General features: G+C 40.2%; 1 protein-coding gene across 1 annotated transcript; it reads right to left on the reverse strand.

Annotated features, from left to right (window-relative positions):
* Positions 1-8,186: 8,186 nt before the first annotated feature.
* Positions 8,187-9,653, reverse strand: LOC120781268. The gene is made up of 5 exons (XM_040113450.1): positions 9,578-9,653; positions 9,360-9,500; positions 9,080-9,299; positions 8,698-9,025; positions 8,187-8,644 (listed from the first exon to the last, which is right to left on the reverse strand). Exons 1-5 carry the CDS (start codon positions 9,592-9,594, stop codon positions 8,451-8,453), a joined length of 900 nt encoding a protein of 299 aa, XP_039969384.1. The 5' UTR covers positions 9,595-9,653; the 3' UTR covers positions 8,187-8,450.
* Between the last annotated feature and the right edge of the window lie 249 nt (positions 9,654-9,902).

A 9,902-nucleotide genomic window follows, 5' to 3' on the forward strand; every position in this document is an offset into this window, starting at 1 on the left:
TCTTCGGAAATGTTGTCTTCCAAAGCTGGAATAGTTTTCGCTGGCTTATTTCTGTAGACTTTGGGACACTGACGTAGCCCCACACAAAATAGTCTAAAGGCGTTAAATCGCATGATCTGCGGCTAACTTACGGGTCCATTTCTTGAGATGAATTGTTCTCCGAAGTTTTCCCTCAAAAGCCATAGAATCGCGAGCTCTGTGGCATTAGCGCCATCTTGTTCATGTCAACCAAGTTCAGTTCTTCCATTTTTGGCAACAAAAAGTTTGTTAGCATCGAACGATAGCGATCGCCATTCACCGTAACGTTGCGTCCAACAGCATCTTTGAAAAAATACGGTCCAATGATTCCACCAGCGTACAAACCACACCAAACAGTGCATTTTTCGGGATGCATGGGCAGTTGGCCACCAAGATCATGCGATTTAACGCCTTTAGAAAAAAGTAAATGTCATGAACCAATCTAACGTTTCAAATAAAGAACCGATGAGATTTTGCAAATTTTATGCGTTTTTTTTTTTTTAAAAGTTATCAAGCTCTTAAAAAATCACCCGATATAAGTTGTTTTTAAAATAATAAATGAAAGTACTCTCAATTAAACACTTTACATACAGATTAATATGTGTTTCGCATACATATGTATTTGGGATATCTGTCTAGAAATATATGAGGCTTTGTGTGATTATTATAATCACTATTATCAGTATATAGGTACAAACATACATATGTATCTATCGAATAGTACCGATTTACATTCGAGAAAGTTAATCACTAAAACGTCCTAGGTTAGCCCTTATCAATGTTCTAGTATTTGTTTTCCTATTTCCTTTCCGCATATCATGGATGTCAGTCTGACAGCACGACCCATGCATATTCTCAAGCATAATTAATGCCCCGGAATGGTGTCATTTTCAAAGCTATTAGAGCGCATATGTAAACAGTTCAACGCTATAAAAACAGTTAAGCAAATCACCTCCGTTCATTTACTTTCTCTGTTGACAATAAAGCTATAAGATTAATAAATGTATGTGCGATTGTTGTAGAGGTTAAATTAAAGAGACCTGCAACAATCGTTGAGTTGATATTAACAAGCAAAGACAACAAATTTATACAAATACTGCAGTACTGATACATTATTATGTTACTTAATCGTGTTGATCTCTAGTACATAATCTAAAGTATGAATATATGAAATGTCCAATATTTTGTTCATTATATTATTCGAGAGCGATTGTATCAAAGTAATCAACACATTTTCTTGGTGGTGCTGGTAAGCTTTCCCAACACTCATGACTTTGAGGCTACAATTAAAATTAATGGTTGGAACTGGTCGAAACTAAAGTAAATATTTTGAATATTGACATTGATTGATATTATGTAATATTACATTTTAGAATTGGTTCTTAATTAACAGTTATTGTTTAATAGGAGTGCAATGTTTGTACGCCTGCATACAAAAGTGTAATACGAGGAACATGTATACATAGATATACCGAAGTGAACTGAAAATAATGGTTATCTTGAAGTAAATGTTTGTAAAACAGAGCACTTGAAAAGGAAATAAATCAATAGGGCTTGTGACTTAAGAAAATCCACTTAAATACATAAGTTGCATAAATGATTTTTAGTTGAGTCACTTCCTTTTCTCGAAAACATCAAGCCAATAGAAGTGGGCAGTTGTAAAATAACACCTAGTGGCGGACGGGCCGAGCCTACATTTGACTTTAGAACACAACAGGAAAGTTCAATTTTTCAATATAGTACAATGAGCATACCGTTTTAATTAAACAATTGAGAAAACGAGTTCCAACACTTCGGAAGTCCAAAATAAGTAGATGTACATACATACATATCTCGTTGTGAACTTGCGGAGTATTCAATGGAATCAACCTAACGGAAGCACTTTAATACCTTAAATGCGGAAAAGGTAAATGGGTAAAATGTCAAAAGACGCCACTTTCCTGTTTCCTCTCCCCCACACATACATACTTGTACACTACTACACATCAACCATCAACGCACATCGCACAATAGGAGGCATTGTTGGCGCATTGCTGCGAAGCGTTGAGCGCGGATGGGTGTGCTTTATGTTCTGCGCGTCGATCTCTAGACTGTAAATGGCAAATGGATAAACGAGTAAACGGATGCTTAACCGACGTTAGCGTTTAATTTAATCACTCTTTGGTGTTGTTGTGGTTAGAAGTCACCGCCTAACCTGGCTACAAAGTGAGCTGCGTTTGTAAATATTATTTAATATCTCATATGTGACCGAGAATGTCGGTGTCGTGAATCGTGTTTTCGCTGTTGAGCGAGCGGTGTGAGTACACAGCATAAGTACTTATATTTATATACCTGTAGTTATGCATATGGGTATACACTACACAACAATGTTATTCACACCTCTGCATAGAAAGTGCAGTTTCAAAAATAACTTTATAATAACATTTAGAAAATTTAATTGTATTGCATTTTAATTATTTCATCAAAACGTTTGACACACAAAGACCTTTATTTCTAAGATTTTATTGTAAGAAAATTATTCACATCCTTTCGCTTTAATTACAGCCTCGCAGCATCTAGTTGTTCTACGGCATATAGAAACAAAGTAGCAATTTACGTATGTAGTTTTTAACAATAAAAAGGGCTTTGAAAACTACAAGTTATCGAACTTGGTTAACTTAAAAATTCACCTTATATCTTTCTCCTTGCTTCCTTCAGGGCTTTATAGTGCCGTCAGAGGATATACATAAAATTATTTCAGTTTCATCAGACAAAATTATTTTTTTCCAATCGCTCAAAATCCACGTGGCTTTTTCTCGTGCCCATTTAGGCCTAAGTTTTTGATTTTTTTCGAAATAAAAGACATACTAAGGCGTTTTTTAAATACAGCCTATCTTATACGACGCCTGACAGACTGGCTTGAAATATCAATGCTGAATTTACTTTAGCTGAAATTATTGGAGTAGATATTCGACGACTTTTCATGACTTCCTTTATAATAAATTAAACCACTCTTTCGGAAATCTTCGTTTTCCCCCTCTTCTTTTTCTGTTTTCAATTGCTTTTGCTTTTTTAAACTTTTGCACAATACTCCGGTTAATATATAAATTTTTAAAAATTATTTTGTAACCGAAATCCTTTTTGTGCATTTCCACAACCTTTTCTCTGACTTCAGTACACAGCTCTTTAAGTTTCCCATTCTAACTGTACTGAAAGTTTCAGTTTGAGTTCTTTGAATTGAGTCATTTGTTTGAAAAAAAATTTCAAAAAAATACTGTTAAATAGATACCGCTATTTCGAACTTAGTTGCAGGGGTGTGAATATTAGATAGTAATTAATTTTGATGTCGTTTAAAAAAACATGCTTTTTTGCATTGTCTTAATATAATAATAAGATTTTTTCTTATTGCTGATTCATGAATTCTTTCCGAGATTTAGAGTGGGGGTGTGAATAATACTGTTGCATACTGTTTATATGTAAGTGTAAGTGATTTACTCTTCATACTCATCAATTTCAACTCATCCGACCGCTAAGCTGGTATATGTGGTATACATATTCATTGTTTTTCAATTTTCATTGTTGTTGTCTTTTGCCTCCTCTATAGATCCGATGTTTTTTATTCTTATTGGGCAATGTTTTGAGCAAATACTTCCGCCAACAATTGTCGGCTTGTTGATCGCGGTTGCCGGTCGGCTGCGGTGGCGTGAATTCAGGGGAATCGGGGAAAAATTAGAGACGTTATCTCCGGATATTCGCTGTCTTGTTATTCAAAACGTCGGGAGTATTCCATGCTTGCATAAAAAATGTACTCCGCATGGATTAGAGAGTAATCTAAAATTAACCGGCATGCGGATCAGTTATCAAATTAGTTCATTCAGGTACTTACGCTACTATCTACTGTCAAATAATTTCGGATGAAGCATTTGTGCAAGATTGCTTTAGGAACTGCTGGTTGTTTTATTATATAAATAGATTAAATTTTAAATAAATACTGAAATTCTTGCTTTTTCATACCCACTTTGAATGGAACAAAGTTTCAGCTTTCGAGTCAAGAGTTGGTCCACTACTTGTTTACAGTATAATTGGGCAATCTTAAATTGGGGTCATTGTTGTTAATAAATAAAAACTGGTGCATTTGACATTCCAAATTATTATTACTGTTACCTCCTAAATTTGAACATGGGCGTTCGTACTTCATGTGCATTTGAATTTTATATCTGCGTCGATTGTGAGTTTGTAGAGCGGTCAAGTTGGCCCACCTTTCTATCAATATATAAAATAGCAAGTCGACTGCAATTATAATTGTGATTCTAATCATTGTGACTATGATATTGTTTGAACAATGTTATCATTTCATTCGTTTCTATTGAGTACTTATTAGTGTGTGTGTATGGATTTCCTGTGTTAGCGGTAGTGAATAATGAATGCCCCACATTCAACAGCTTTAAGTATATATATACCCTGGAGTAAAAAAGACTAGTTCTAAAGTACCCTACAACTATGATAATAACAAACTCAAAGTATGAATGCTCAATGATGAACAACAATGGCCACACGCTCCTCCAACTTAATTGTATAACTGTGTAAACTGTGTACGTAGTAAGTATAAAACAAGATCAATTCAACCGAATTGCTACATAATGTTCTCATGGCACACACATAACACAATTTTCTTCTTATTTAAATCCTTCGACAGGGATTTATAGATTTTTTAGTATACGAAGTATTTACCTTGTCCTAGGCTTCGAATCTCGAGCACGAAGTATCGTATTCATATATTTGTCGCCTCGACTTTAAAAGTATAATTATATTATTCCTATCGAAATTTAAGCAAAGTATTTAAAAGGAGGATGGAGTCATGTGTAGAAGTTCACGCAAGTGAGGAAAGTTCTCTGATCGCCATTCACTTGGGAGTGGCCAGAAACGATTCTTTTACACATGGCTCAAGCAGCTCACTACTTCCGGTCTTTGACCAAGTATCCTCTGGGTAGCCTAAGAACATCCGTTCGAAGGCGAGCTAAATAAAGTGAGAAGGCGAAACATTCCCTACAAGGGTTGTGCGCTGGGTTTGGGACCCGCCACGTAAAAAACACCCCCAGTGAAGAGCTACAACCAGCCTCGGATGAGAGACCCCCCTTTTGATGACGACCATGGCAAACGAAATAAGGACTACGAATTGAGGGCATGCACCTGGAATGTCCGGTCCCTTAATTGGGAAGGTGCCGCTGCCCAGCTGGTTGATGTCCTCGTAAAGACAAAGGCTGACATCACCGCCGTCCAAGAAATGCGATGGACGGGACAAGGACAGAGACGAGTAGGTCTCCAGACATTTACTACAGTGGCCATATAAAGGAGCGCAAGTTTGGTGGTGTAGGATCGTGGTGGAGAGAGACTCCGTCGCCGAGTACTATCATTCACTGCGGTGAATGAACGTCTAGCCACAATCCGCATCAAAGCGAGGTTCTTCAACATATCGCTGATTTGCGCCCACGCCCCGACGGAAGAGAAGGACGATGTGACCAAAGATGCCTTTCTATGAGCGCTTGGAGCGCGCTTTGAGAGCTGCCCTCCGCCACGATGTCAAAATCGTGCCTTTGGCGACTTTAACGCCAGGGTGGGCAAAGAAGGTATATTTGGCACTACGGTTCGGTAAATTCAGCCTCCACGACGAAACATCCCCTAAATGGGTTGAGGCTGATTGACTTCGCCGGGGCCCGAAATATGGTTATCTGTAGTACTAGATTCCAGCATAAGAAGATTCATCAAGCTACCTGGCTGTCTCCGGATCGAAAACTACCAACCAGATCGATCATGTTGTGATAGACGGAAGACACGTCTCCAGTGTTTTAGATGCGTGCGCTCCGAGGTCCTAACATCGACTCGGACCACTATCTTGTTGCAGCTAAGATTCGCACCCGCCTCTGTGCAGCAAAAAACGCGCGCCACCAAACACAAGGAAGGTTCGACGTCGAGAAGCTGCAATCACAACAGACAGCCGAACGATTTTCTACTCGGCTTTGCACTCCTGTCTCTGAGAGCACTCGTCAACAACTCGGTATAAAGGAACTGTGGGACGGCATTTCAAACTCCTTACGGTTAGCCGCAACCGAAACCATTGGTTTTCGGAAAGTAAAAGAACAGCTGGTACGACGAGGAGTGCGTGTCGCAGCGGAGAGAAAACAGGCTGCCTACCTCGCAACGTTACGATCGACCACTACACGTGCGGGATGGGATAGATACCGAGAGTTGAAGAGGGAAGCGAGACGCATTTGTAGACAGAAGAAGAAAGAGGCTGAAATGCGTGAGTACGAAGAGCTTGATAAGCTGGCCGACAGGGGTAATGCTCGAAAATTCTACGAAAGAATGCGGCGGCTTACGGAAGGTTTCAAGACCGGAGCGTATTCCTGTAGAACCCCAAAGGTGATCTAGTCACTGATGCCCAGAGCATACTTAAATTATGGAGGGAACACTTCTCCAGCCTGCTGAATGGCAGTGAACGCACAACACCAGGAGAAGGAGAACCCGATTCCCAATCGATGACGATGGAGCAGACGTTCCATTACCCGACCATGAAGAAGTTCGAATAGCAATTGCCCGCCTGAAGAACAACAAAGCGGCAGGGGGCCGACGGATTGCCGGCCGAGCTATTCAAACACGGCGGCGAAGAACTGATAAGGTGTAGCATGCATCAGCTTCTTTGTAAAATATGGTCGGACGAAAGCATGCCCAACGATTGGAATTTAAGTGTGCTATGCCCAATCCATAAAAAAGGAGACCCCACAATCTGCGCCAACTACCGTGGGATTAGAGTCATCAACATCGCATATAAGGTTCTATCGAGCGTATTGTGGGAAAGATTAAAGCCCACCGTCAACAAACTGATTGGACCTTATCAGTGTGGCTTCAGACCTGGCAAATCAACAACCGACCAGATATTCACCATGCGCCAAATCTTGGAAAAGACCCGTGAAAGGAGAATCGACACACACCAATTCTTCGTCGATTTCAAAGCTGCTTTCGACAGCACGAAAAGGAGCTGCCTTTATGCCGCGATGTCTGAATTTGGTATCCCCGCAAAACTAATACGGCTGTGTAAACTGACGTTGAGTAACACCAAAAGCTCCGTCAGGATCGGGAAGGACCTCTCCGAGCCGTTCGATACCAAACGAGGTTTCAGACAAGGCGATTCCCTATCGTGCGACTTTTTCAACCTGCTTTTGGAGAAAATAGTTCGAGCCGCAGAACTAAATAGAGAAGGTACCATCTTCTATAAGAGTGTAACAGCTAGTGCCATGCGTATGCCGATGATATTGATATCATCGGCCTCAACACCTGGCGCCGTTAGTTCTGCTTTCTCCAGGCTGGACAAGGAAGCACAGAAAATGGGTCTGGCAGTGAACGAGGGCAAGACGAAATATCTCCTGTCATCAAACAAACAGTCGTCGCATTCGCGACTTGGCTCTCACGTCACTGTTGACAGTCATAACTTTGAAGTCGTAGATAATTTCGTCTATCTTGGAACCAGCGTAAACACCACCAACAATGTCAGCCTAGAAATCCAACGCAGGATAACTCCTTGCCAACAGGTGCTACTTCGGACTGAGTAGGCAATTGAGAAGCAAAGTCCTCTCGACAAACAAAACCAAACTCTATAAGTCACTCATAATTCCCGTCCTGCTGTATGGTGCAGAGTCTTGGACGATGTCAACAACGGATGAGTCGACGTTGCGAGTTTTCGAGAGAAAAGTTCTGCGAAAGATTTATGGTCCTTTGCGCGTTAGCCACGGCGAATACCGCATTCGATGGAACGATGAGCTGTACGAGATATACGACGACATCGACATAGTTCAGCGAATTAAAAGACAGCGGCTACGCTGGCTAGGTCATGTTGTCCGGATGGACGAAAACACTCCAGCTCTGAAAATATTCGACGCAGTACCCGCCGGGGAAGCAGAGGAAGAGGAAGACCTCCACTCCGTTGGAAGGACCAAGTGGAGAAGGACCTGGCTTCGCTTGGAATATCCAATTGGCGCCACGTAGCGAGAAGAAGAAACGACTGGCGCGCTGTTGTTAACTCGGCTATAATCGCTTAAGCGGTTTCTACGCCAATTAAGAAGAAGAAGAATTTAAAAATACATAGATTTGCATGTTATCCACATGACCAGTTATTTTCGTTGCTATAACCCCGGAAAGCCTATATTTCAGTAACTTCAAGAACAAACAGAAAAAATGTAAAAAATAATGATAATGATCAGTAAGGAGTTAAGATTTAGCGTTCAAATTTCCAAGGTCATATCTAGCAGCCAAAACCATTACTTTGAGACCCCGAAATTAGAATAATTTGGTTAACTGTTATGTCATCAAATCTAGTTACGTATTAACATTTCTTGTTTAAATTTCAAAAAATCGAAATAAATAGACATCAATAAATCATCACTTAGGTCACACCTTTGCTACCACAAATTTCGCGCAAATTGCACAAACATCTCCACCTTCGTCATAGGTGGTTCCTCTTCGTTATACCAATTAGTTAGGAAACGTAAAATGCCGCCCAACATATCGAACATGCCCTCCAGTTCAAAGAATATCGAAAAGAGCCAAGAAACAACGGTTATCAAAGTGAGGGCAGACGCAATGCTCCGCAATTCTGTAAAGGATAGACCAATTGGAAGTACTTGTAATGAAATGTGCACGCATTACCTGAATAATTTTTAAATGACTTCTTTTCACGCGGCAACGGCAACACCCTGAGCGGCTGTCTTCGGGAGCTGTCGAGCATGTCGCCAACTGTTTCGCGGGGCACATAACGACGAGGAATCTGTAGCGGCGGTACCACTGACGGTGGATGATATGCGCGTGGTGTTAAAGCGGAGCAACTAGTGTTAATCTCTGTTTGAGTTTGCGCATTCATATGCGGTGAAACCGCTTTGGTTTTGGCGTCGTCATTGAAGAAGCGTGTCGGAATTTTGTCTATATTGCGCGGTGTAAAAATCGGTCGCGTCTTCTGGTTGGAATGGCGACGTGAGCCCTATATGATAACATAATGATGAATCAGATATTTTATTGTTGTCATTGTTCATACTTTCGACCGCTTGGTAGTGATAAGTCTCGAACAATCGTTTCCAAAACCAGAAATTTTAGTTGACGAAGCGGTATTCTTTGGCATCGAAAAGACCTGAGAACACTGAGAAGCTACGGTGAATGGATTCAAGTTCGTCTGCATATTATCCTCTTCCAGGTGAATAGAATGTTTCTCGCCTGTTTCAGTAACCGCAACCGCACGCGGCCCTTCATGCATAACGCTAGGATATTTTAAAAATCTTCGTAAATAAAATCACAACTAGTTGCAGAACCTTGCTCACGTGTCACCGATGAAGTTCGTCTTGGAACTATGATTCGCCATGGTATAAGGACTTCGTTCATTTTGAAACAACTCAGTGCGTGGACTGAGCTGTATGAGATTAATGGCAGAAGGATCATTGACAAAACTGCCGGTTTGTTTTCTGCAGAACGGATCCCGAACACATATTAATAAAATCCTAACCAGCCATGCAAATCAATATTTTGTTTGTACACTCACCTCGGCTTAGAGGACATTCGGCAGTATTTTAAGAAAGAAGAATGGCAGTTAAATATGTATACAAATAAATTTTTGTGATCATATAAAAATATATATTTTTGATTGCAAATCACAAAAATACTTGACACAAGACAACTCTGTGAAATTTACTGAAAAGAATGCTAATGATTGTGATTTGTGTATGGTATGTTTGCTGACGTGGCTATTAAACGCATCAATAATAAAGTTCACCTCATATATGTATGTATACATATGTATGTCTTTGAAAAAATGTCCAGCTTCTCAACATTTGTTAATGTCTATCGTAAAATAGTAAAACGTACAT

This window comes from Bactrocera tryoni, unplaced genomic scaffold (assembly GCF_016617805.1).
Source record: "Bactrocera tryoni isolate S06 unplaced genomic scaffold, CSIRO_BtryS06_freeze2 scaffold_517, whole genome shotgun sequence".
Taxonomy (NCBI): domain Eukaryota; kingdom Metazoa; phylum Arthropoda; class Insecta; order Diptera; family Tephritidae; genus Bactrocera; species Bactrocera tryoni.